The sequence below is a fragment of the Grampus griseus genome, assembly GCF_964374135.1.
Source record: "Grampus griseus genome assembly, chromosome: 19".
Lineage (NCBI taxonomy): Eukaryota > Metazoa > Chordata > Mammalia > Artiodactyla > Delphinidae > Grampus > Grampus griseus.
This window is the reverse complement of record NC_139013.1, coordinates 15783065-15805773: the sequence shown is the minus strand read 5'-3', so window position 1 is coordinate 15805773 and position 22709 is coordinate 15783065. Positions and strand designations below refer to the sequence as shown.

The following is a 22709-nucleotide window of genomic DNA, read 5'->3' as shown; positions in this document are numbered from 1 at the left end:
CCTGTCCTTGTAAAGAGGCCTCCTGTCATCAGAGTGGCTTCCCCCCTGAGCCTTTGGCCCTCGTCCCCAAGAGAGGATCTCCCACAGGTACCTCTTTCCTCTCTCCTATTCACTGAGTCTCCTCCTTACTGATACTAAACAGGAGAGAGACCTCTTCGTTTTCAGAATGTCCTCGGTAGCTCTTAGGCTTAGGTAGCTCTCCCTCCACTTATTGTGTGTCCGTAGTCACGTTTCTTAACTTGCGTGAGCCTCCATGGGATTTTCTATAACATGGGGCAATAGCAGCACCTCTTACCTAACTGGGTGGCTGGGAGGATTCAGTGAGGTCATGCAGGCAAAGCGCAGGGAGCCTCGCATGCCCTGATTGCGCAATACACACAAGTGACTATTGATATCCCTTTGGTGCCACACTCCCGAATGAGGATGCTACCCCCTTGGGCTTCACCAAGGTTCCTGCCACTTTTTCCCTGGTGCTTCTCCCCCGCTACTGGCCTGGAGGGGCTTCCCCTGCACGAATTTCCTCCCCGTGCTGAGCATGAATTTTGCACTAGTGAAGCATGGCTCATCCCTGTGATGGCCCTCTTCCATCGGATCAGCCTGAAATCTCCAGATCAACCCATCCTGTGCATCAGACCCCCCAGCGTCTCCGGTGAAGAAGCAAGAGGAGAAAAGACAAGCCTCCCCTCCACGAATCCCTCCTGAGGGAGCACAGTGAACCATGATGAGAGTACAGTGTGTTGTATTATCCACAAATCTCAGTACAGCCCCTTAAGGGACTCCAGAAATCTATCCTCCTACTTCCCCCCGGTTCCTTCGGGTCATTTCAGCTGATATGACAACAGGAATGTCAGTCTGTTCAACAAGGCCAGTTCGTCAGTTTAGAGAATGATGTTGGTGAGGCTCTGGAAGAGAGGAGAGAGGGGGTGGATGCAGGGCACACAGTCGCAAGAACTCTACCCTCATGCACCCTAGAGAGATGGGAGGGAGACTGACTACTCTAGCTCCGGAATTGCTTATGTTCTGGGGAAGAACATACGGAAGGCGGCACCTAGATTCAGGAAGAATAGGGAGACGGTCCTCCCAGGCAGAGGTGCCAGGGGCCTCTGTAGGGACAGAGAAGCCTTGTGTGTTTTGCCTGAGAGGATCCCCTGCCACCTCCACAACCCGGGAACAAACAAGGGTGTGCCTTTGGGTTCCTGGCAAGTCTTAGGGCTGTTACACACCCTCACCCTTTTGCCCCAGGCTCAGGCATCTGAATGTACTAAATGCAAAGAGAAGAGCTAGGACTTTCCTTTGGGCCCAGAGGGAGGACCAGCATCCCACAGGAACCTTTCTCCTGGGCTGGCGGGGCAGGTAGGTTGCTGTCAACCAGGGAGAGGACAGAGCTACAGGTTCCCGCCACCCAGCACGTTGCCACAAGGCAGCAGGGACAGAGCAGCGGAGGGATGCACAGAACAGGGAGGGAGTCTGACGGGAGATGCCGCGGAGAGGGGACAGGCACACAGAGGGGAGGGTTTCAGCAGCCCGTCCCTTCCTGGCTCCGAGATGTACACAGGACTTTTGTGCCTCAGTGGGAACGGAAAGCGCCCGAAAGATGAAAGCAGGATGTGAAGGGCAAAGAGCAGTGAGGAAAGGAAAACCAGAGCTGGAAAATGGGTTGGATGGTGTCTGCAGAGGCTGAGTGTCTGTCCACAGTGCAATTGTCAGTGAACAGGCAACAGGAAGAGGATGTAAGAGCATGTCCCAAGTAGGAAGTAGAAACCACGTGGGCACTCACCTTCCACAGAACTGAAAGGTCAATGAAGGGCTTGTTGACCAAAGCCTGAAATTCAAGGACGAGAAGGTTAGTCCCCAGCACCTGTCGCACCAGCCCTCCTAGGAGAGCCTCCACGCCACCGCCCCCCACCCACTCTCTGCTCGCGAGACTTACTCCAGATGTTAAGGTTGTGGTTGCAGCCCCTCCGTTCTGGTGAGTGAATTTGCCTTGAGGACTGCCCTGTGGATGAAGCCCAGGCTGTCATTACACGCCCCCCAGACCCTAAGGGTCTCCCAAGTTCCTTTTCCCCAGTGGCCAGCTTCCCCTAGGGCGACCGGGGCTGGGGCAGAAGGCATAGGCTAACCCCCTGCCCCTCACTGTCCAGAAAGGAAACCCATGTTGCTGTGGGAATTCTGTGAGAGATGGGAGGAGAAGCCAGGAAGAACGTCTGCCCCGACTGCTTAGTCTTCCCTCAATTCCCTTTTCTTTCAGTTAATGAGATGTTCTCAGTCACTGAGAAGGGGCCCAACTGGAAAGGGAACCCAGAGAAGCCACGCAAATACCAGGACCATAGTATAACCCCAGCCCTGACTTCAAAGCTCCCCCTTCTACACACACGCTAACCTGATCCCTAACTCGGGGATCCCTGTCCTTAATCCTCTCCCCACTCAGCAGTGTCTCCCCTGCTGCACTGCTGCTGCCGGCCTCAAATCCCCAAACAAACAGCCCTCTCTCGGTCTCTATTTGGTGAATCCTGGCATCTAACTCAGAGCCCCTCCTTCACCCTGCACACTTTCTACATAGTTTCTTCCTCCCCACCCCACGCCTCTCTGGTTCCGTGGCTGGTAGCCCCTGTAGCTATGGGCTTTGAGGCGTGGGCCAGTCCTCAAGACGGTGTCCCAAAGAGTCCTCGTGGAGACTGGGGAGTGGGGACCTGGGGCAGGCGGGAGTCAGCCTTCTCCTGTTCCTCCTTGGAGCCTGTTACGCTGTGCGTGCTTCTGCTTGCCTCTCCTGGGCTCCGGTATCTATTCCCCCTATGTAAGTGGGGATCAGACATCCTCCAGAAGGCCTCCTCTGGTGGGGCGGTGGGGAGGAAGAGAAGGAACTCCGACTTGTGATTCTCCAGAGCTGTGTGCTAGCCACATGACCTTGGCAAATCCCTTAAGCCTCGGTGAGCCTCTGTTTCCTTACCTGAGAATCAGGGAGTCCTCAGCCCGCCTACCTCACAGGCTTGTTATGAACATTAAACAGAACAGGGCTTTTCTCCCAAAGCTATTCCTCAAGCTCCAGCGGATGCTCTGGCTTTTCTCAACACTCATTCTCTTCGCACCGTGATAGACCTTGGCCTCAGTCACTGCTTCCTGTTCCCCAGGAGAGGCTTCACGTCCCTCCCTTTAGATCTCCTTAACTAGGAGGCAGCCCCTGAAGGTGGGGCTGGGTCCCATTCCCATTCTCTGATACAGGGCTTTGCAGATAAGATGGTTTAATCCTTCTGACCAGCTGACCACCAGCTCCTTTGTAAGGGAGAAGGAGGACACGGTTACAGAGCTGCCCAAGCTTCTTTCACCAAATGATAGGGACCTGGGCGCCCCAAATGTCCCAAGGGTTTAACCTCTCCCTCCCCAACAGCCTTCTCCCCATTTCCCCACCCCTGTTCACCTACATTCAGCAGCTGGTTGGCTTCCTTGCCGGCTTGGTTGGTCCCATCATGAACCGTCTGATGCAACCCGTCCTCCTCCTTCCCGGCCTCACCAGCAGTGTGGGGGACACCTTGGCCAAGTTTCTCCACTTCCTTTCCAGCCTGACCAGCAGCGTGGCTGACCCCCTGACCAAACTTTCCCACCTCCTTTCCAGCCTGATTAACTCCATGATGCCCCTCTTGGACTATTTTTTCTCCCTCTTTCCCAGCCTGCCCTGCAGCGTGGCTGACCCCCTGACCAAACTTTCCCACCTCCTTTCCAGCCTGATTAACTCCATGATGCCCCCCTTGGACTATTTTTTCTCCCTCTTTCCCAGCCTGCCCTGCAGCGTGGCTGACCCCCTGACCAAACTTTCCCTCCTCCTCTCCATTATGATTACCTCCATGATGGACCCCCTGGACTATTTTTTCTCCCTCTTTCCCAGCATGGTGGACCCCCTGGCCAAACCTACTTGCCTCATTTCCTGCCTGGTTGACCCCATCGTGGACCCCCTGAATCACTTTGTTTGCCTCCTTCTCAACCTGTCCAGTAGCACTGTTGACCCCAGGGACAAACTTCTCTGCTCCCTTTCCTGCTTGTCCGGCGACATTGTTGATTCCATGGGTTACCTTGTCCAAGTTGTGGTTGAGCCCCTGGACGCCCTTGTCCAGCTCCTTACCGGCCTGGCTCCCCACACTGTTGAGTCCACTAAAATCTTTCTCCCTTCCAGCTTGAGGGATTCCATTATTGATGCCTTCCAGGGCCTTGCCCACCTCTCTCTCTGTATTGCTCAGCCCTTTGCTGATCCCTTCAGTGACCTTCTTAACGGGGTCAGCACCGGCCGCCCATCCAGGCAAAGGTCCCAGCAGCAGCAAGAGGAAGCAGGAGCTGAGCAAACTGGCAAGATGCATATTGTTGGGGAAGTGGGGAGGATGCAGAGAGGGGCCAGGGAGGCACAGCTACTATTTATCCTCTGCTTCCTTTCCTCTGCTCCACCCCTCATGACTCAGTTACCCTGTGAGGCACTGACTTGATCTCCAGTCAGTGAGGTAATTCCCAGGGAGATTTGGGGTTGAGCAATGAAGAGGAGGAGGAAGAGTAGGTGAGTCATAAATGGAGAAGACTCACATGGCATCTGTGCTCCTTGCCCAGCTCAGGCCCTCCACCCCGGAGCCCAGATGTCTGCCCTTCCAGTCACTTCCCCTTTCTATTCCTCACCCACTGTCGGGCCTCCTTTCTCCCAACTGCACCTTCAGGCACCCTCCATCCCTGGGGCCCAGGCCTGGTTCTTCAGCATCTTCACTCCTCTCCGGGGACCTAAGGATCCAGTTTCCCCAGCAGCAAGATTTTGGAAGGGTGGGAGGCACAGGCAGGGGGTGGGGAGCAACCCCGGGGAGTTGAGGGAATCATCAGACCTTGTTCTTGTCGTTTGTTGTTCTTGTTGACCCCCAACGCCCACACTTCTTATGCTCCGGCCTCACGGGTCTTCTCCCTGGTCCTCAAACACACCAAGCTCATTCCTGCCTCATGGCCTTTGCACTTGCTGTTGTCTCTGCCTGGAATGCAGAAGTCAGATCTTCACAAGGTGGTTTCCTCCTCACTCTCTTCTTGGCTCAAATGTCACCTTCCCAAAAAGACCCTTCCCTGGCCGCCCCACAGCTATACTCTGTAATATCATCCTTTAGTTTTTATAGCTCCTACCACGATCTGAAATTATTTTATGGTCTGTCTCACCTATCAGAGAGTAAACTTCCAGAGGGCCTTTGTCTGTATTGATCATTGTCACGTCCCCAGCTTCAAGAACATTGCCTGGGGTTCAGTAAACATTTGAACAAATGGATGGATTAGAAGATGCCAGGGGAAGAAAGTCCAGGCCTGAGCCTGAGTCTCAGAGGGTGCTGGAGGGAAGGTTGCCTGTATCCCCAGAGCAGCACAAGGTCCCTTGTTGAGGGTTGCAGGTTTTGGAGCCAGGATCACATTCTTGTCCTACCTCCCAGCCCTTGGGCAAGGGCAGGGGGCTGACTGCCATGAGCAGGGGCAGGACGCAGTGTCTCCTGAAAAGCCAGTTGAGGCAGTCGTGGGGAGGGGCTGAAGACCCAGGGCAGCAGAAGACTGTCAGCCAGAAGCTGGGCTGAGGGCCAGGAGCTCATCCCTCCTGCCCTCCTCCCCCTGAGGCCTCCTAAGTCCCAGCTGAAGCCTCAAGTGTTGACATATTGGCAAGGGTTGGAGAGGGAAACAGCTGAGAGTGTGGCCTAGGTGTGGAGAGGGACATCAGAGGGAAGGGCAGGGGGTGGTTGGTAGGTCTGTCGTTGGTAGGTCTGTCGAGCTAGTTCAGAGGGAGCCTGAGACCAGAAGGATAGGGGCCAGTGGGTGGGTACAGTTGGGTGCAGGGGTAAAAGATATTTGGTTTGGGTGCCAAGAGGAGAGCCTGGGAGAGGGGGTGGTGGTGGGATCGCTGGTGGAAAGGCCAGGCACAAAGGAATGTGTAGGGTGTGAGCAAGTGGGGTCAGCAGAGTTATATGTGTGGGTGCCCAGGTGTGACGAGAAGCTGCACATGCTTTCAGACTTTGCTCAAACAAGGGTGACAAGGCCCACTCCCCTTGGAGGACCCAAGGTTCCATCCTAGATCCTGGACACTTGGCTCCACCCAGAACCACCTCCCAGACCCAGAGACCCAGAAGCTTCTGCCATCTCTAGGTTCTGTCTACAGAGGGTGACTAACTGTGCCACCTCTCCAAGCTTGAGCTCGCCAAATCTGTTCCCAGTTTCACGGTCCAGGGACAAAGTCAAATCTCTGGGCAACCTTAGGTGTGACTTTCCTGCCCTTGTCCAGCACCTGAATGAGGGAGTTTCCCATGCCAGGAGATTGCTGGGTAGGGAAGGGTGAGCTTCAGAATTCTAATCCGCCCCGAGATTGAGAGGTGGGATTTTTCCTTCGAAACGTACTCCATGTCTCTTTTCCACCTCTCTCTCCGCCCCACCCTACCATCTTCTGTCAGCCTCCGTCCCTCTCCTCAGTGCCTCATTCCCATTTGCCACTATTTGATTCAGGACCTTGGCATCTATCTCCGTACATGAGATTAGCCCGGAGTTGTCCTTTCTCTGCTGGTTTTAGTAACGTGGCTGTGCTGTTTCCTAGAGCGAATAGAGGAGGTTTCAGTAGCTGAGCTACCGCAGCGCCCACAAAGCACGCAATATGCGATGTGCTCATACACGGTGTGCTTGCCGCTCCACAGGGCCTCAGAGCGCGTGCCCTACCCACAGCCTCTCAGCACAGGAGCTGCTACTTGGCTTCCCAGCTCTGCTTCGGCTCTGCAGCAGGTCCTGCAGAACGGCAAATATTTCTTCCCCGTGCTTCAGCAAATCTTGCCCATAAAATCATCGGGATCTGAATCAGCCTTTGGGAAGATACATCTTAACTCTTGTTATTGGCCTACTCAGATTTGTCGTTTCTTTTTGTACCAGTTTTGATCTCTCATATTTTCTAAGACAATTTTAATTGCATCTAGCTTTTCACATCTATTCTTGTAAAGCCGCACCAAATTGGTCCCTTTTCAGTCCGGGTTTTATTTGTGTACGCTTTTCCCCCATCTTGATTATACATGTTAAATTTGTCCCCCTTTGTTCTGTTTTTTTCGGTCTTGGTTCATTGAAATCTCCCCCGCTGTACACTCAATTCATTTTCAGTTCCACCCTTCCCGGGCCATCCAAGCAGGAGCGCTTCACCCTTACTCTGTGCCACGGCAGGTGCTTAGCAAACTCAGTTCTCATGGAGGTCTGGCGAAAGAAGAGGTTATGTCATTCTGCCCCTTCTTGCTTCCACACCTCTCTCTGGAATGATGACTCCTTCCTGGCCTAAATCCCACAGCCCCTAAATCTTGGTCACAGCTGTGTGCCAACTGGCCCTGCAGGGGAAGGTGCCTGCCTGTGTGTCACAGATACGCAAGCAAGCCCCCACCTCCTATGCCTTGGGGGATGGGAGCCGTCTGTCTATTTGTTCTTCCGCTAATGTTTACTGAAAGCCTGCTTTGTGTCAGGCACAGTTCTAGGAGCTGGAGGACCAGTGGTGAACAAAACAGAAAAGAGTGGGCCCAACAGGGAGACAATGAACAAGTAAGTCAGTAACTTGATCATGGAAAACTACATGAAAAACCGTAAGGAAAAGAACAGAGTGCTGTGAGAGGATAGGACTCGGGGGTTGCTCTAAGATTGGAGACCAGAAGAAACCTCAGGGGCTTCCCTGGTGGCGCACTGGTTGAGAGTCCGCCTGCCGATGCAGGGCACGCGGGTTTGTGCCCCGGTCCGGGAAGATCCCACATGCCGCAGAGCGGCTGGGCCCGTAAGCCATGGCCGCTGAGCCTGCGCGTCCGGAGCCTGTGCTCCGCAACGGGAGAGGCCACAACAGTGAGAGGCCCGCGTACCGAAAAAAAAAAAAAAAAAGAAGAAGAAACCTCAGGAGGTGACATTTATTCATTCATTCTGGTACTAGTTATTGAGGGAGTACCTTTCAAGTGCCAAACATTCTTCTAGTCAACAGGTATAAAAGTGAGGAAGGCATGGGCTTCCCTGGTGGTGCAGTGGTTAAGAATCTGCCTGCCAATGCAGGGTACATGGGTTTGAGCCCTGGTCCAGGAAGATCCCACGTGCCACGGAGCAACTGAGCCCGTGCACCACAACTACTGAAGCCCACGTGCTTAGAGCCTGTGCTCTGCAACAAGCCACCAGAATGAGTAGCCCCTGCTCGATGCAACTAGAGAAAGCCCATGCGCAGCAACGAAGACCCAATGCAGCCAAAAATAAATTAAAATGAATAAATTAAAATAATTAATTAAAAAACAAAAACTGATTTTCTAAAAAAAAAATAGGGAGGCAGACAAGCACTCTCTAGTGGGCAAATACAATTGGCAAGCTAACGAATAAACTGGATGATTTTTAGAGAGACATATGCTGCGTGGAAAGTAAAGAGTGTAACCCTAGAGCAGTTATGCACATTGCAATATTTAACCCAGGATGGGAAGTCAGACAAGGCTTCCCGGACGACGGGCAGACGGAGGGAGTGGGGTTGATGGCAGATAGCGACTGAGAAAGGAGAGAACTTTAGATGTGGAGTTAGGAGGGCCTCTCAAAGGGCGGCACCTGAGGGAAACCAAGAGGCAGCCAAGGGAAGACCTGGGTAGGACTTCCAGGCACAAAGAAATAGCTAGGGTAATTCCAGAAGAGGGTCCAGACCGGCATGGAGCCGGTGTGCCCAAGGAGAAGAAAGAAGAAAGAAGACAGCAGAGCAAGGGCTTTGAAGACCAGTGTAAAATGTTGGATTCCATTCTAGACGCCAGGGGTGGGCTTGGAACGGTGGTACACGGCCACAGGTCTCAACTGGGAGGGGGCCTTCGCGCCGCCTCCTCTTGTGACGTCACTGGACTGTGACGTCACGGAAAGACGCTCCAGCTCCTCCAGCCCCCGAGCCCCCGTCTCGCAGTAACATCGCGGCGGGTGCCGAGGCAGCTGGCTGGGCCATGAAACCTTAGGAGGCCATGTCGAAACGCGACGTCACCCTCACCAATGTCACCGTTGTCCAGCTCCCGCGACAGCCTTGCCCAGGTGAGGGAGGCGGCGGAGTGACCCCGGGGAGGGGAGGAAAGGGCGGTCGGGGAGCTCCTGTAGCCGGGTCTGAGTACCTGACGGCGAGCGGCGCACCAATAGTGTCCACCGGGAGCCGGGCAGGAGATGCGGGGGGTGGCCTTGCCTGCCGGGGCTCTTCCATCCGGAGCCGCTGCCCCTGCTCCCTCCAGCCCCACCCTCCTCACCACCGGGTTTGCCGGCAAAGTGGTTTCTACGGCGATGGTGGAGGGGACGAAGACTCCCGCCCCCAGGTTGGGTTTTGCACCAATAGCGCGGTGGAAGGGTAGAAACAGGGGCCAGGAGGGAGGCCGGAGCCGGGTTTACGAGGGGACACCTCTAGGACAGCCGCTGGTTGTTGAAGTACCTGGGCGAGCGAGGTTTCACATAAAATTGACGCTGCTGCGAAAGAGCCGCTTGGGGATCGGTGGACTTTGTCCTCCCTGGATCGCACAAAGCGAGGACACTTGAGCCCGCCAGGTGCCGAGCACTTTACAGGTGTGCGCTCTGTGAAGCCTCACAACCACCTTTGAGTTCAGTGTTTAGTGTCCCCATTTTACAGAGCGGCCACCAGATGTAAGAGGACACAAAGCACGTTTCTGGGTCTCAGCACGGGAATAGTGGAGTTGGGACTCGGAGTCCCTGCTCGCCCTACCTCCCCCGGCCAGAGGTGCGCGCACACGCTCCACGCTCCAGCCAGACGAATCCAGGCCTTCCGGAGGGCCACCCCATTCGCTCCCGGCCTCCTGCCTGGCCTCGGGCGAGGCAGTCGGCGGCCTCAGCAACGCAGGGGTGGGCGCGGCCGACGCGGGGCGGGGTTTGGGCGGGGCTCCAGGGTCCTGGAGACCCTGCTAGACGCAGCAGCAGGCAGGTTAACAGCTGTGGGCCTTGAAAACTCTCCCTGCTTATCACTCGCTCAGTGATCTCGGGCCTCGGTTTCCCCACTGTAAAGTGGGTATATAGCACATACCTCACAGGACTCAGTGAACTGATGCATGTGGAGAGCTCAGCACCGCACCTAGCCCTTGGCGGCACCCGGGAAATGGGAGCGACGTTGTAATTGGTAGAGAGCACACCCGATCCAGTGTTTCACCTACCGGCTGATGCTTCATCACTGAAGCTCCTCCGGGCTCTTCCTTCCCAGCGCAGCAGCTCTCCTCCAGCCCATGTACCCCACCCTGGAGCAAAGGGAGAAGGGAAGGCTGGGGGAAGTTGTGAGAGAAGGACCACCTGGGCTTTCAAAGGTCACTGAGTGGGCTCAGATCCCCACTCTTCACCCATATGGACAAATCTCCCCTTTTCATGAGAGCAGAAACAGAACCCCCAGGGATACAAACATTCTTAAGGTCACCAATAACCACCAGTAAACACTGACTAATACCTTTATGAACTTGTAGTGCTACTGGAAACACGCACAGCCCAGCCCCACGCCACAAGGCCTGTGGCAGCCTGGAGAGACCAGGGAGAGAGACAGGTCGGCTGACCCCCAGCTCCTAACCCCACCCCCTCCAAGGTGCCTTTGATTCTGGTGCCAAGCGCAACTCCTACCTTCATCCTCCAGGCTCTCTCCAATCCCTTCCCTCTCCCTTTCCTCACGAATACACTTCATGTCAGACTTTCTCCCCTCTATTAAAATCAGCACCTCCTGGGCCTTGAGATCTCACTGAGTCCTTACAGTAGCCCCCAGGTGGAGGGTCAGATGTGACATCAAGAAACAGGCCAGAGTTTCATTAACTTGCTCAAAACAACTCAGCTGGCAGGTGGCTGAGCCAGAGCTGACATCAAGGCCTGACCCCCGGCTTGAAACCCTCTACCAGCTAGGCCCCTGACTGCTGTCTCCACGCTTCTCCTCCCTACCTGAAGCCCTCACCTGTAGCTCAGGTGGCATAGCTTCAAGCACAGGTGCTCCCAGTGCAGCATGGGTGTAGATCTGTGTGTCCGGAGAGGCAGAAGCTGACATGGGTTTCCATTTGTTTCATATGTTACAAGAGACATATGGGTTTCCATATGTTACAAGAGACAAATGGGTTTCCATTTGTTTCATATGTTACAAGAGAAGTTTCCTAAACTTCTCTGAGGGTAAGCATCACCTTGTTGGAAACAGGATCCCTAGGCCTCAGTGCAAACCTAGAGTCAGATTTCCCTAGGAATCAGCCTCCCGGTGATTCTTACCAGAACAGTTTGGGGACCACTGGACTAGATCAATTATCAGGCAAGTTTGGGAAATGATCTTTGAAATATTAACGTACATGGAATGTTTCCTAGACTCTATCATAAGCACTACATGTATCACTCATTTAATCCTCACAGTGACCCTCTGAGAGAAGTACTATTATCATCTCCATTTTACAGAGGAGGAAACTGAGGCACAGAGACTATCACCCCCAAGCAATTGTTAAAAATATATATCCACTGAGTTAGAATCTCCAGGGAAGAGGCCCTGGCATGGATATTTTAAAACAAGCCCACCCCCTGCTCATTCTGTTGATCAGGTCGGTTTAGGAAACACTGGGCTATATGGTTGGCCACTCAGGGCCAGGAGCCAGCAGCAGGTTCTGGGTGGCAAAGATGGCTCATTCTGTCGCAGTGATGGTGCGGCTCACTGCCCCTCCCCCACTCCCAACAGTGACCAGAGCACCACCCCCTCCGGAGCCCCAGCCAATCAAAGAGCAAGTCCCACCACCTCCACCTCCTGCACCTAAGAAGGTTTCTGTGGTTCGGGAGCTGACTGTTGGCGTCAATGGGTGAGTCGCCCCGGCCCTTGAGCCGTTCCTGAAGCTTTAGGGCCCGGCCTCTCCTCAGTTACTAACTGGAGCATTTCTTCATGTCTCAGCAATGCTTTCATTCTGCCCATCCTGGAAAAACACAGGGATAAGGTAAACAGGGCTCCACCTTCAGAGAGCTCACATTCCGGTGGGAAGTACAGTAAGACTGAAGAGGGCAGTGTTAGGCCGGGGAACTCAGGGAAGGCCTCTGGGAGGTGACACTGGAGTAAGGCCTGAGTGACAACTGTGCAGCAAGCAATGGCTGTGGGGCGTAGGTGGCAGCTCAGTGTAATAAGGACGGGCAGGATTTCAGCATGGCTGGTGTGGCACAAGCAAGGGAGAAGAGGGAGGGCAGCGGAAAGCTGGCAGGGGGCTGGCGGACCGTGGTAAGGAGTCTGGACCTGGCTTTACTGTTAGAGAGTGGTGGAGGTTTTCAGGTCAAGAGATATAATCTGACCCGAAGTTCTACAAGATCCACCCAGCTACAAGGTTGGGAATAGGGGTAGAGGACAGATGGTCAGAGGAAGCACAGAAAGCAGTGAACAGGCTGGTGAGGTCATCTGGGCAAGACACTGGCCCACACAGGGACGGCTGCCTTCTTCCCCACCCAGTCCCCTTGAGTGGGACTCTCCTCTGTCACCCCCTTCCCCCTCATCCCCTCCTCTGCGTGCTGGTTGAGGATTCTGAGGCAACCCCCTCAGCTTTCGTTCCTGGACAGATTTGGACGCACTGGTCGGCTGGTGCGGCGTGCCTGCATGGAGAAGGGTGTTAAGGCGGTAGCAGTGAACGATCCGTTCATCGACCCAGAATACATGATGAGCAGCAGACAAAGGGCAGGACCGGGGAGAGTGGGACCAGGGTGGGGAAGGGGTTCAGGGGAGCTCTGTGGAAGGCGCTCAGCTGCCATGTGGAACCGTCACTGAAGTGAGGACTCCCTGGCAATGCTCGCTCCCCGTCCAGCCCAAGACTAGGAGCCATTCTGTCTCCTGCAGGTGTACATGTTTAAGTATGACTCCACCCACGGCCAATACAAGGGGAGCGTGGAATACAGGAATGGACGGCTGGCCGTCGGTAACAATGAGATCAGCGTCTTCCAGCGGTAAGGGCGGCTGTCTTATGCAAGCCTGCAATATACTAATGCAGGGGATGTAGAGGTGACTAGAAGGGGATTCCAGACTCTCACATGGGGTTCATAACCCCCCAAATTGTGTGTGCACACGCCTCTGGGTACTGGTTTGGAGAGGGGGCCCACTGTACTCAAAATACTTTTTTATTTAACGCACATGTGCGTGTTTTCTCTCAGGCATATCCGCTCAACCTGTCTAAAACTCAACTCTTGATTATCCTTCAACCCTCAAATCTATTCATCTCCCTTCCCAGGAAATGGCATCACCATCTAGCCAACTGCTCCCACTCAGTTCCTACATAGGAGCCACAGAGACCTTTTCAAAACATCAACTGGACCTGATTACGCCCCCACTTAAACCCTCCAGTGGCTTCCCATCACCCCACAAATAAAATCCCAGCTGCTGATGGGGCCTCCCACCAACTATATGCCCTGCTCCCCAGCCTTCCCTTGTCACCTCAGCGACACTGGCCACCAACCTCCCGGGACCCTGCACCAGCAGCTCTTCTTAAAACCCACTTCACATAGCTCTCACTGATACAAATACTCCTTCACTGAAAGATATGTTTAGAATCTGTAAGTCAAAAGCAATAACACTGGATGTTTAATAAGCTTCAAATACATTTTCAAAATACCAAAAAAAATAAAAATGGGAAACAGTAAACCTACTTTATCTTTCTAATGTAAATTATCAGCCACTGCCGGCCCTGTGGCTGCCTCCAATTTCCAATTTTACACACGCTTGCACACGCACACTCGTGAGCTCTCTCCAGCCCCAGGCAAGATCTGCAGCCTTCCCAGCACTCCTCCCAGCAGGTCCACTCTCAGCCCCACTGTTTATTTGTGGTCAGGTGGTCAGGGGTGGGTGGAGGTGGGGACTGGAGAGTCAGTGAGAATGGGAGAAGCTGCTTGACCCAAATTTGAAATCATGACAGCAAAAACAATTCCAAATTCCAGCAGAGCAGTCATTACTCAGACACACTGGGTCCTTTCCTTCCTCAGCCTGGGCGCCATCGTTGCTGCCACCTGGGGTATTTTCCCAGCGCTGCCCCGTCCCCACACAGCCGCCCCCTCACTGTGTGCCCCGCTCAGGTGCCACCTTCCCTGGCGACTGCAGCGCGTCTTCCCCCTTCCCCACTGCTCTCCATTGCGCCACTGCGGATATCCTCGGATATCCTCCAGGCCGTCAGCACGAGCTGCGTTGCTTGTGTGTGTACTTTGCCCCGCTCCACCCTTTCCACTTGGGTGACCCTGGGCAAGGCAATGAACTTCCCCAAGCCTGTTTCCTCAGCATACCCACCACAGCCACAGCAGGGAGCACGGCCAGAGGCGTGTGAGGAGCACCAGGAAGGGCTCACGCAGCCTCCTGGCAAGGAGGGCCCTGTCAGCCTGTGGCACCCCTGCTTCTCTGGCACCCGCAGGCGCAGGCCCTGGCCCGGGGCAGACTCAGTACTTCCTTGAAGAATGAACAGAATCCTCAAAAGAAGCCCCTGGGCAGGAGGGCAGGGCCCATGACAGCCTAGGGGAAGGGGCTGGGGTCTCCAGGGGCACCGAGTCTCTGCCCCATGCTCGCTCAACAACTGCTACAAAGGAATTTGTTGAAGTGCCCTTCCCCCAGCTTGGAAGGCAGGAAATGAGGGGGGCATCAGAGAAGAGCTACTTGGGTCAGATGATGCAGTGTGACCTGACATTTGACCAGGGAGCATGAAGAACCATGTGTGGTGGCCCAGGGAGAAGAGAGGAAGCTGCTCATTCATTCATCCCTAGGGCCAGCCTGCCTGTGCTCCCAGGCAGCTCTGCCCCTACTCTTTTCAGTTCTGTCCTGGCTCTTCTGAAAAATGCCAGTAATAACAGTACTTACCTCAGGTCATCAGGGTTAAAGGAGTTCAATACAGGTAAAGCACTCAGCACATAGGCACATGGCAGGTGTTCAGTAAACATGTGTAGAATGGCTAATAAAAAGAAACCACACACAAACATTGACTGAACCCCTCTGGAGGGAGCAGACCCAGCCTTGCTGCCATGGAGTGCTCTAGAAGATGAGACAGACACTAACAATCACAGAAGCAAATACTGCAGTTGTGATAAAAGCTGAGGGAAAAGATTCGTATAGAGTTTACCCACGTATTGTTTGCTTGCTAAAGCCAAGTAGAAAACAGCAATAGTAGATGTTTAACATATTTCACACACGAATGTTTGATATCGAGTGGAAAATGTATGTTGATAAAACAAGAAACAGAAAATCTCCTTTACCTTTCCAATATAAACCACTAGCCGCTGCTAGCCCCAGGGCCGCCTCAAGGCTTCAGACCCCTGGGAGCTGCTCTCTGGATGTGCTGTGTGTTTTCAGGGACTTGCCTGGCCTCTGGCAGCAGGATCCCTGTTGCAGGAGCTGAGGAGTCAAGAGAAGAAGGGCTAGGAGGGCTGTGATGAAGCTGCCAGGACTGAAGCCAGAAGCAGTAGGGCAGGCCTCACCCTCCTGGGGTCTACATCCTGGGCAGCATATGTAGTAAGGGCCTGACCTGGCTGGGAGTAGTCTAGATGGTCCCCCAGGCAGGCTTGCGGCCTGAGTTGGGGAGGTGGCGGCTTGTACCCAGGCATAGCAGGTACAGTCAAGAAAAGTGGCCCACTCGGGGGGTTAGCGATGAGAGGAAAGGCCAGCAGGGTTGGACCCATCTGGGGCAGCTAGGGGTGTGTGGGGTGAGGGGAACAGACGGCCAGGCAGGAAGGTGTCTGGTCAGCCTTTCAAATGGTGAAGGCCACGGACTATGAAGGCGAGAGACTGACTCACGGTGCTACCGCCTCTCCACAGCAAGCAGCCCAAAGAAATCCCCGGAAGTCTGTCGGGAGCCCCTTTGTGGTGGTGGAGGCCACAGGCGTGCACCTGTCCTTAGAGGAAACTACAGTAAGTCGGGACAGGTGCCCAGGGCCGCCCAGGGGGTGTGGCACTTGAAGCACCTCATGACACCTGTGAGCCTTCCCTAGGCCCACATTGAGGCAGGTGCCCTGCGTGCGGTCATCTGCGCGCCCTCTCCAGAGGCACCCATGTTTGTCATGGGGGTGAACGAAAAGGACTATAACCCCGGCTCTGTGAAAATTGTCAGGCAATGGGCAGCAACATTCTGAAGTGTGTGCCTGGAGGACAAGCCAGCCTGCGGTGGGGAGGAATCCGACTCACCCTCCCCACTCCCACTCCCACTCCCACTCGGCCCCTGGTGCTCTTTTCACATCAATGCACTTCTCCTCCTCAAAGTCTTAACAGCCATCTTGTTAATGTTACCCTAAAACCATCTGTTAGAACTGCACGACTTCTGGAGAACATGCTTGGGGAGCTTCCCCCAGCTGCACCTCTGGTGCCTCGTTCGGTCTGACGGCATCCCCAATGCTCCCTCATCCCCAGCCTGACTTTTCACAAAACCAAGCCTGGGTGCAAACCCTGAAAGGAGGTAAGGGTGGAAGGGTGGCTCTGCGACTCACCTCACAGTGCCTTGCACACCCCGGCCATTTCAGCAATGCATCCTGCACCACCAACTGCCTGGCCCCCCTCGCCAAGGTCATCCATGAGTGATTTGGGATTGTGGCAGGGCTGATGGTGAGGTGCGGAGAGGGGCTGGGGCAGGAGGCACGGCTGAGAAACTGTACCTCTTCCTCCCATACTTGCTTAGCGTGTGGGGTTAACAGGGAGAGACTGGCTTGGGGACGAGAAGCCCACCAGTGGTGAAGCCTTTTAAACTCTGGACCCTGCCTGCATGTGCCCCTCCTGTGACGGTGGTGGAGGCCCTGCCAGCCTCCACCCCTGGGTCACCACCCTGGGCCTGGGAAAAAGCGGTGTGGGAGCTTGGGGGCAAAAAGGCCTCACCTCAGCCCTCTTCTTCCCCAAGACCACAGTCCATTCCTACACTGCCACCCAGAAGACAGTGGACGGGCCATCGGAGAAGGCCTGGCGAGACGGACGGGGTGCCCACCAGAACATCATCCCGGCCCCCACAGGGGCTGCCAAGGCTGTGGGCAAAGTCATCCAAGACCTCCAAGGGTATGAGGGCATGAAGCTGCAACAAGGGTGGGGGGTGCAACCCAGGAGGACTGGACTAGCCCCCAATCCTTGAGGTGTCTCCTGAGCGGAAAGCAGAGACAAGGGGGAAATGATGAAGTCCCTGGGTTCTGACTCCCGCCCCCGATGTGGGATTCTCCAGGAAGCTGACTGGAATGGCGTTCCGAGTGCCAACCCCAGTCGTGTCTGCTGTGGACCTGACCTGCCGCCTGGCCCAGCCTACCCCGTCCTCAGGCATCGAGGAGGCCATAAAAGCAGAAGCCAAGGGGCCCATGGCCGGCATCCTTGCCTACACTGAGGATGAGGTAGGGGCTGAGCAGAAGGGACCCTGGGAAGAGGCCTCTGGGAAGGGAACGTGATTTTCCACTTGCCAAGGAGCTTTTTGCAGCGTATCAAGATAGGAACTGCAGGGCTGGGAAGGTCAGCTCTCCCCTACCTCAGAGTCTTTGCACTTGCTGCCCCTTTGGTCTGGAAAGCTTTTCCCTCAGGTGGCCACATAGTCTGTCCTCACCTTCTCCAAGTCGCTACTTCAACCTCTCATCTCAGAGAGATGTTCTTTTTGTGGCCCTTTTCCTTACCTGAAGTGTCATTTCACAGTCACTGTGGGCCTTGCTAGCATGTACACTCCAAGACAGCAGAGACTTTGGGCCTCGTTTTTCACTTCCATAGCTCCAGCCATCTTCCCAGGGCCTGGCACATAGCAGGTGCTCGATATATGCTTAGCGAACAAGACAAGGGCTCCCATTTCTCAACACTTGCTCGGGGCCGGCCACAGCCAGATGCCTTCCCTGTGAGGAATGGGTATCACATCTCTTTGCTCCCAGTACTGCCAGTTCTGTCCGTCCACCTTGGTGCTGTCTCCCTGCTTTAGCTCCTGAAGGTCCACCCTCACACAGCTGCCAGGATCTCTTAAAGAAATCAGATCACATCACCCCCAGAGCTGAAAACCTTCCTGTGGCCTTCCACCATGCTAGGGCCAAACCCCCAGGGCCTTTGTGCTGCAGTTCTTTCCACCTGAGACCCTGCTGAGGGCTGGAGTTGACCAGATCCTCCTAATCGTCCAGAGCCAGACTCACTGCCTCCCCGCAGGGAGGGCCTCTCGCTGCCACATTCCACGTGCATTTTTCCCCGGAAGAGATGTCTGTTGGTGCAGCCTCAGAGGCTGTTTGCAGTCTGTATCCTTTGGCCAGTCCCCTACCTGAATAGCCCCCATTTGTCTTCCTCATACCCTGTCCCCAGCAGCTGGACAGAGGGCGGCTCCATCAGATACTGTAGATGAATGGATGACAGTGTGCCCACGAGCCTGAGCTCCTGGAGGTCCCTGCTCTACGACCCACGCTTATCTTTGAAATACTGATGGCCGGGTCGTGTCCACGGACTTTGTTGGCGATACTCATTTGTCTATCTTTGATGCTAAGGGTGGCATCACGCTCAACGACAACTTCGTGAAGCTCATTTCCTGGTAAGGGGGAAGAAAGGGGTCAGAGAACGTGAAGGGAGGCTGGGGGTGGTCGGGAGGGATCCCCTGAATCCCCTCCATCCCTCCCTCCCCAGGTACGACAACGAATATGGCTACAGTCACCGAGTGGTGGACCTCCTCCGCTACATGTTCAGCCGAGACAAGTGAAGCAGGCTGGCCCGCCTCAGTTTCCCAGTGCTCCCGGCCGGTACCCGTCTCTCCCGTCCCCGCCCTCGACCCCCCGGGAGAAAGAGGGCGTCCCGCGCGAGGGGCCCGCGCCGCTGCGCCAACGGTGAAATAAAAACCCTGAGGGCTCACAGCTGCGCCCCGTGTCTCTGCGCCGGTCACAGCGGGGTCGGGTCCGGGATCCAGGCCCACCCCGCACGCGCTCGGTAGGCCCTGCGCCCTGACCCCGAGAGCGGCTCCCGCGGGGTCGGGATCGCGCAGGCACCGGCTCGGCCTCCCGTGTGTCGCCCGGGCACCGCGGCGGAGCCTGGTGACGTTAGCGCACCGCGCCGCGGACTCCGGCTCCCAGAAGGCCGCGCGCGCCGCGGCAGAGGCCGGTGGGCGCCAGGCCCGGGCTCGGGCGCCAGGCAGCCGAGGCAGAGAGGTGCGCTCCGGCGAGCCGGGCGGCAGGCGCCATGACGCTGTTCCACTTCGGGAACTGCTTCGCCCTGGCCTACTTCCCCTACTTCATCACCTACAAGTGCAGCGGCCTGTGAGTGCGGGGCAGCTGCGGGGCGGCCGCGGGGCAGGGGGGCGCAGGCCGGGCCGACCCCTCACCGCCCGCTCCCGCAGGTCCGAGTACAACGCCTTCTGGAAGTGCGTCCAGGCCGGGGTCACCTACCTCTTCGTGCAGCTGTGCAAGGTAAGGGCGCCGGCTGTGCCGCGCGAGGGCTTCGCCCCCTCCACCCCGCCCACCCCGCCCAGACCTCCCGGGGAGGAGCCGGGCTTGGATGGGCTGGAGCCCGAGGAGAGGTCCGCAAGCAACTTTTGTATAGCACTTTTAGTAACATTGAGAACATTCAATTGTATGACTAAGAAGGGTTTGGATACTGCTAAGAGCCTCTAACTAACCCCCAAGGTCCCACCGGCACTGCTACCACTGCCCTGGTGGGTAACCAGCCCCAGCACCTTCAGACCTGACCCTGATCCCTTGTGATCACCACAGAACCCAGACTTCCAAGCCCCTGCCCTCAACCTCCCCTGCTCCTGCCTTCTTGCCTCCATCTGGTGGTCCCTCTCCTCATGGGCCCCCAGAACCCCAGTGTACTGCCCTCCACATAACACACTAACTTCCCACTAAACCCACGTGGTTGGTCTCCCTCACCTTGAGGTGACCTCTCTGTTTTCTGGTCTCAGATGCTGTTCCTGGCCACTTTCTTTCCCACCTGGGAAGGCGGCATCTATGACTTCATTGGGGTGAGTGGGGCAAGGGAGGGGGAGGGATTGCAGGAGTGGGGCCCCCTGGCACCTGTGCTTACTCAAGCCTCAACCTGACCCACAGGAGTTCATGAAGGCCAGCGTGGATGTGGCAGACCTGATAGGCCTAAACCTTGTCATGTCCCGGAATGCCGGCAAGGGGGAATACAAGATCATGGTTGCTGCCCTGGGCTGGGCCACCGCCGAGCTCATTATGTCCCGGTGTGTGCAGCAGCCTGGAGCCCAGATTCCTGAGAAGGGACACCTGGGTTCCAGGGGGGTGCCGGAGGGTGGGGGCTCAGATTCTGGGTGCTGAGGGTGTCTGGGTACTGGAGAATCCTTCCCTTTGCCTTCTTCAGCTGCATCCCTCTCTGGGTTGGAGCTCGGGGCATTGAGTTTGACTGGAAGTACATCCAGATGAGCATTGACTCCAACATCAGTCTGGTACGCAGTCCTGCTTTCCCACACACGCGCCTTTTTGCTGGTGACCCTGCTCCTCCTGAGGCCTGGCCCTGACTTCCCGCTTCCCTTCAGGTCCATTACATCATCGCATCTGCCCAGGTGTGGATGATAACACGCTACGACCTGTACCACACTTTCCGGCCAGCAGTCCTCCTGCTGATGTTCCTTAGCGTCTACAAGGCCTTCGTCATGGAGTGAGCTGGGTGGGGCTCGAGGATGGGCCCAAATGGGTTGGATTATCTCTTCTCCCTTCTTCATTGCGATGTTTCCCCACAGGACCTTCGTCCACCTGTGTTCCCTGGGCAGCTGGACGGCACTTCTGGCCCGAGCAGTGGTGACGGGGCTGCTGGCCCTCAGCACCCTGGCCCTGTATGTCGCTGTTGTCAACGTGCACTCCTAGGCTTGGTGGCCCAGACTTTCACGTACCTTTTCCCTGTCTCCAGGTTTCAGTGAAGTAAACAGTATTTGGAAAGTTGTTTCTGCCTCTGTCTCTCTGTCTGGAACTATCTACCAACAGTGTGCTCTCCTGGGTCCCAGAGGCCCTTGTTTTGGAGCCAGGTAGACAAGCTGGGAGACAAGCCAGCACTCATCTGTCCTGTGTTCCTGGACCAGTTCCTTTGCTTCCTGTTTTCCGCAAGTTGACTGAGGGCTTGAAGCAGACAGTCTTTAAGCAGTGGCAGAGACCAGGGCCCTCAGGGAACAGGTGATAGAGGGGAGCTAGAATCCAAGAGATGGTTCTTGGGGGCTTCTCCTCACAGCCTTAACCTGGCCCTCTCCCACATGGCCCTTCCCCGGCTGGTCACCTCCTAGGTTCCCAGCCCCCAAACCAAACCCCATCCACTTTTTTTTTTTTTTTTTTTTTGGGGGGCACACCACGCAGCTTGTGGGATTTTAGTTCCCTGACCAGGGATCGAACCCAGGCCCTCGGCAATGGGAGTGTGGAGTCCTAACCACTGGACCGCCGCCAGGAAATTCCCCCCATCCACCTTTTATATGGCAGCCAAGGGGATCTCTGAAACCTCAGTCTTACTAGCTCACCCTTCCCTGCTTACAGCCATCTGGGGCTCCTCCTTGCGCAGGAACAGTCCAGTGACTTGACTGTTGGTTTTGCCCTTGAGGGCCTATTTTGTGATCCTGAGATCCTCAGATTAAATCCTGGCCTGAGTCTTCTTAGGGTGGAGTACAGAGACAGCTGCAGCCCAGTAGTAGAGCTGTTGAGCCCACCAATTTGCATGTTGTCCTGAATGCCACCCTTCTCATCCCAGCCCTTCCCTGGTCTAGTAGGGCCAGCTTCCTGCCCCTTTCTCTCCCCATCCCTGAGGCGGATGGATTAGAAGCAGGGCTTTGAATGTCATGCTTAAGCTGCACCTGGATGCAAGTCCTGCCCACCTGGGAAGGTGCTCCCCAGTCCTGGTGTTCCCAGTGGGATCCCCCAGGGCATGGGATAGGGCAGGTGCCCCCTCCCTCCCTCCACGAGGCTGTCCAGGTCCTGTGATAATGTTATTTGACCCTGGGCCTAGAAAGGCACCAAGCACAGCTCTGTTCAGCTCTGCTGTGAGTCTTGGTGTTTTCAGAGGGAGCATTTACCCTAAGGTGGGGCAACCACCATCTAGCCCCACCTCCTCCTCATCGCTCCTAGTCAAGACAGGGTCCACAGGGGTCTTGGGTGGGGAGGTGAGAGGTCACCCTGAGTTTGATATGAAAAGGGAGTAGATGGGGCGCTCCCCCAGCCCACGTCGGTGTATATGCAGTGGCATTGCTTTCCCCGGACCGCCATCCTATGCCCCATGTAGCCTTTTGCACATATTGGGACAGTGAAGGTTGCAGAAATGACTGTTAAACAACTATTTGCTGAGCAGGCACTCTGATCCAGGCCCCTTACTGGTGGCCACCTGTCTGTGAAACAGTCCCAGCTGTCATGGGGCTCAGGGACAATCAGGGAGCACAGGCCAGAGGGATCAGGGCTGTGATGGGTGGAGCTTGGTGGGACTGGTGGGCCTGATTCGCTAGACTACAGTGATCAGGGCTGTGATGGGAAAAGAGGGCTATGTCTGTCCTGGAGGAGAGGATGTGTGAGCTGAGACCAAGAGGATGTTAGTGGAGCAGAGAAGAAAGCAGGTATCAAGGCCCGTGTAAAGGCCTTGAAGTCAGAGAGGGCCTGGCCTTTCCAGTGAAGCAAGAGCTGGTTGAATGAGTTCGGGGGGCGGGGGCTTGTGAGACTGCAGAAGTCAGCAGGGGCCAGATGACAGAAGGCTCTGAGCCTGGGCAGTGGGGAGCCACGGAGAGTTCTAGGCAGGCGAAGGACAGTCAGTTTGGGCTTTAGGAAGAGCTCATGGCTGCTGGGTGGATGGGGAGACTCAAGGCAGAAGGCCG

The 22709-nt window shown here is 55.7% G+C and overlaps 3 protein-coding genes across 3 annotated transcripts; 2 read left to right on the top strand and 1 right to left on the bottom strand.

Annotated features, from left to right (window-relative positions):
* Positions 1–791: 791 nt before the first annotated feature.
* SBSN (suprabasin) lies at positions 792–4346 on the bottom strand (the record flags this gene model as incomplete). The annotated part of the gene is made up of 4 exons (XM_082677648.1): positions 792–902; positions 1778–1822; positions 1931–1996; positions 4065–4346. The coding sequence occupies 4 exons, from the start codon at positions 4344–4346 to the stop codon at positions 879–881; spliced, it is 417 nt and encodes a 138-aa protein (XP_082533774.1). The 3' UTR covers positions 792–878.
* A 4620-nt stretch (positions 4347–8966) lies between these two features.
* GAPDHS (glyceraldehyde-3-phosphate dehydrogenase, spermatogenic) lies at positions 8967–18620 on the top strand (the record flags this gene model as incomplete). The annotated part of the gene is given in 13 exon segments (XM_082677647.1): positions 8967–9033; positions 11678–11795; positions 12535–12631; positions 12809–12915; positions 15755–15774; positions 15777–15847; positions 15928–16046; positions 16453–16507; positions 16511–16534; positions 16824–16975; positions 17136–17298; positions 18358–18455; positions 18548–18620. Coding segments are annotated over 13 exon segments (1164 nt in total).
* A 370-nt stretch (positions 18621–18990) lies between these two features.
* On the top strand, positions 18991–20812 carry TMEM147 (transmembrane protein 147). The gene is made up of 7 exons (XM_082677353.1): positions 18991–19170; positions 19251–19320; positions 19815–19874; positions 19960–20096; positions 20234–20318; positions 20409–20530; positions 20613–20812. The coding sequence occupies exons 1-7, from the start codon at positions 19094–19096 to the stop codon at positions 20734–20736; spliced, it is 675 nt and encodes a 224-aa protein (XP_082533479.1). The 5' UTR covers positions 18991–19093; the 3' UTR covers positions 20737–20812.
* The last annotated feature ends 1897 nt before the right edge of the window (positions 20813–22709 follow it).

Coding starts and splice junctions, on each gene's coding strand:
- TMEM147 (XM_082677353.1), top strand. CDS start 19,094: ATGACGCTGTTCCACTTCGGGAACTGCTTCGCCCTGGCCTACTTCCCC. Junction 20,097..20,233: donor GCCGAGCTCATTATGTCCCG/GTGTGTGCAGCA, acceptor TGCCTTCTTCAG/CTGCATCCCTCTCTGGGTTG. Junction 20,319..20,408: donor TTGACTCCAACATCAGTCTG/GTACGCAGTCCT, acceptor GCTTCCCTTCAG/GTCCATTACATCATCGCATC.